The following is a 4,022-nucleotide window of genomic DNA, read 5'->3' as shown; positions in this document are numbered from 1 at the left end:
TAACTTCTCCCCATTTATTGTTGCACCGTGCAACACTTGAGCCTTCGTAACTTTTTGTTTTTCAGAAGACTTCTGATTTAAAAACTGATGTGCGTGTGCTGCGTGACGTAGAACTTGATCCACTGCTTCAAACCTCTTCACACCTTACTTTAACTTGTTGCAGCAGTCTGCAGATATTAAAAACCAAACATATTTTTTATTACATCTTGTAGCTGTTTGATCCTCCTATTCTGCTATAGAGGGTTGTAAATATGGTCCATAGACTTCACATATTTTCACTTCAAAAAACAAAACCGCATCAAAGCTGTTACCCATTCTCATAATAAGTTAATTTTTCTGAGGAACAATCATAAACTCAAGTTGGTGTCGTGTTATTATTTTATGGATTGCATGTTACGATTATTTATATTGATAAATTTGTGTAAACTTATATTAAAATTAAAATTTGCAAGTCGAATTTCATTGTATGCAATCAAGATATTTTGTATTTAATTATTAAAAGAAATCGCAGTCGTACCTCATTTGCATTATATATATTATATATGTTGATTCATAATAGTAATAATAATTCAGTTTTTAAATACTCGACTTAATATTTTGTCATGTGGTTGATGTGCACCGTCCTAATATTCTGATCTATTTGTTTTTTTTTTTTAAATCCATGCGATATTTGAGAAAAGATCTTTTAACATACAAAAATATCAAGATTCACGATTACCGTAATATCAAAATTAAATATATAAAGAGAAGTATATATATATATATATATATATATATATATATATATATATATATATATATATATATATATATATATATATATATATATATATATATATATATATATATATATATATATATATAATATTGGTTATTCAGTTGTTCCATACAAGTCAATAATGCAAATACAGTCTCTTATGACGCTTGTACAATCGTCAAAAAACAAGGATAACGTATGGATTTAAGTGCAGAAATAATTTTTAAAAAGTTGTGTAGAGTATACATATACGATCACCGCTTTCTTTGTTTTCCTCTCCTCTGTAGAAACCCAAATGAATTATTATTATTATCTCCATCCGTTTTATCGTTATCTCATGCTCATGTCGGAATTCCCTCTTACTCCGGCCACTTGTTGATTTTTCCGATAAGAACAAGGTTTTTCTACTCAATCTCTTCTCCTTAAATTTCTTTTTATATTCTTGGGTTATTTGTTATTTTTATTTCTTAAGATGACATATGTATTTGTTGAAGTCCATGTGGGATGATGAATGTTATCTGCAATTTTTTTTTGATACTTGTTAGTGGATGGGGATGGGTTGTTCGATTAGGAGAAGGGTCTTTTTCTGATTTCTCTTTTTGGGAAAATGTTATAGCTGAGTTTATGTTACTGCAAATGGAATAATGCGGTCACATTCACAGTTTCAGTTCTTGGAAAGAAGCTATCTTTCCAGATAGGATAAAAAGAAATGTGTATTTTTGAATATTCAAAGGTTCAATTTGTGTTAAAGGTGACAAATTTATTCACTAATCAAACGACAGAATCTATGTGGATTGATGGAATTCCATGTCAAAAAGTTATATTCTCTACTTTTTTATTCGGAATCTACATATTTACGCTCAAATAGATAACTTTTATATTGTGGAAACAGGATTGTTGAGGATAGTGGATTAGCTAGTAGCTATGGGGCGTTTCACATCCATGTTTAGTGGGCTAACAAGATCGTTTTCCACAACAAAGAAAGTGAAGAGTTCAGGGGATCACGGTGGAAAAGAGACATCAGAAACCATGGTAAAAGATGCAAAGAAGAAGGATTTGATCTTAAGATCTTCTGGCTGCATTAACGTCCATAATTTGGCTTCTGTTTGCTCCAGAAGAGGAGAAAAGGGGGTTAATCAAGATTGTTGCATCGTCTGGGAGGTATATATATATATATATATATTTTTTTTTATTTATTATTATTATTATTATTTTTTTCCAATCTCTATTATCGTAATTATTGATTGACTTAAAAAGCTTCATTTGTGACTCATGGGTGCAGGAATTTGGAGGGCAGGAGGACACGACGTTCTGTGGGATTTTCGATGGTCATGGTTCATGGGGACATTACGTTGCAAAAAGAGTATGTGAATCGATACCTTCAACATTGCTATGCAATTGGCAAGAAGAGATGATGCAAGTCGAAGCTTCACTTGACTTACAACCTGTTAAAGTTAAAAAGCTCGACAGATTCCATGTATGGAATAATTCTTTCATAAGGACTTGTGCTTCTGTTGATCACGATCTACGAGAATGCCGTAAATTTGATTCTTTTCATAGTGGAACCACTGCTTTAGCCGTTGTTAAACAGGTAGGTTAGGTAGACTGATTTTGTATTTATCGATCTCCTAATTGATAAGCATCAAAAAGATCGACCAAACTTAGTTACAAATTATATATTATTATTGTTGTTTTCAATCCAGGGTGAACTTCTAGTGATTGCAAATGTTGGGGATTCACGTGCAGTACTGGCTACAACTAGCGATGATGGGTGCTTGGTACCAGTACAACTTACTGTTGATTTCAAGCCAAATCTACCTCGTAAGTATCTTTAGAGGGCCTTCACTTTCAAATTATCATACGCATTCATGTCATGGAGGATAGTATGATAACTTATTCATTTAAGTATGTACGTACAGATGAGACTGAGCGAATAGTTGAATGCAAAGGACGGGTTTTTTGTTTAGAAGATGAGCCTGGTGTGCACAGGCTATGGCTGCCAAATGAGGAGTCACCTGGTCTGGCTATGTCAAGAGCCTTTGGTGACTATTGTGTCAAAGATTTTGGACTTATATCCGTGCCTCAAGTAACAGAAAGACGTATAACTGGGAAAGACCAGTTTATCGTGCTTGCTTCCGATGGGGTACATCTGATTATTTCAAGTTACAAATATATATACTATATTATACCGAACCTAGACTGAACCGGACATGATTGAACAAGAAAAACGATATCTTGTTATACCTTTTTAGATGGAAGAATAGATCTTAAGCTTTATCTATTTAACAAGTGTCATGCCCAACACTTATGTCATATCATGTCATATATTGTGCCTTCGAGTGTAGTAATTGTGAGAAGATGTTAGAAAACTAATTGTCTTTTTTTTTTTTTTTGAATTAATTTGTGTAGGTCTGGGATGTAGTTTCGAATGAAGAAGCAGTGGAGATCGTGTCATCTACCGTCGACAAGGCTAAATCGGCAAAACGACTGGTGGAGTTTGCGGGGCGAGCCTGGAAACGGAAGAGGAAAGGGTTTGCAACCGATGATATCTCGGCTATTTGTCTCTTTTTTAATAATGGTTCACCTTCATCTCAACAAATTCATCCTGTAGCTAGTAGCGACTCTTAATGATTATCTTAAGTAAATCTTAATGAGATCTCGTTGTTCTTATGGTGATTCAAAGCATTTCATCCAATTTCCTACAAATGCGTGTGGGTATATTTTTTTTTTTCTTTTCATTAAACCAAACGAATTGACTTGCCTAAGATGTAGCATAGTTGATTCATCCATTGATACTTACAAAAGTAGAGGGTTAGAATCTCGTCTCTCATGCCGATCCACTTAGGTGTTGTTTGTTTTTTTTTCTAAAAACCCTCTTCTGGCCTCTTATTGCTGCGTCGTGCAGCACACGCACAACACTTGGCTCTTTGCAGTTGTTTGTTTTTCAGAAGACTTCTGACTTAAAAACTGCTGCGTGTGTGCTGCGTGGCGCAACACTAAACCAACTGCTTTAAACCTCTTCACATCTTACTTTAACTTACTGCAGCAGTTTGCAGACGTTAAAAAGCAAACATACTTTTTTTTTAAAATGTTGCAGCCATTTGTTCTACCTCTTCTGCTACAGAGGGTTGCAGAGGTGGTCCGTAGACTTCAGACATTTTTGCTTCGAAAAAACAAGCAGCACCTTAGTAACAAATGGCTCTAATGCTAGTGTATTTTTCTAAAATAGGTATCTAGGGTCCCATCTCATGTTGATCTACCATCA

At 34.2% G+C, this 4,022-nt stretch overlaps 1 protein-coding gene across 1 annotated transcript; it reads left to right on the top strand.

Annotated features, from left to right (window-relative positions):
* Positions 1 to 1,016: 1,016 nt before the first annotated feature.
* Positions 1,017 to 3,463, top strand: LOC145017318 (putative protein phosphatase 2C 34). The gene is made up of 6 exons (XM_078975365.1): positions 1,017 to 1,155; positions 1,650 to 1,918; positions 2,040 to 2,348; positions 2,461 to 2,578; positions 2,677 to 2,900; positions 3,167 to 3,463. Exons 2-6 carry the CDS (start codon positions 1,682 to 1,684, stop codon positions 3,383 to 3,385), a joined length of 1,107 nt encoding a protein of 368 aa, XP_078831491.1. The 5' UTR covers positions 1,017 to 1,155; positions 1,650 to 1,681; the 3' UTR covers positions 3,386 to 3,463.
* The last annotated feature ends 559 nt before the right edge of the window (positions 3,464 to 4,022 follow it).

This window comes from Lactuca saligna, chromosome 9 (genome assembly GCF_052625555.1).
Source record: "Lactuca saligna cultivar CGN05327 chromosome 9, ASM5262555v1, whole genome shotgun sequence".
Lineage (NCBI taxonomy): Eukaryota > Viridiplantae > Streptophyta > Magnoliopsida > Asterales > Asteraceae > Lactuca > Lactuca saligna.
This window is presented reverse-complemented; position numbering and strand designations above follow the sequence as displayed.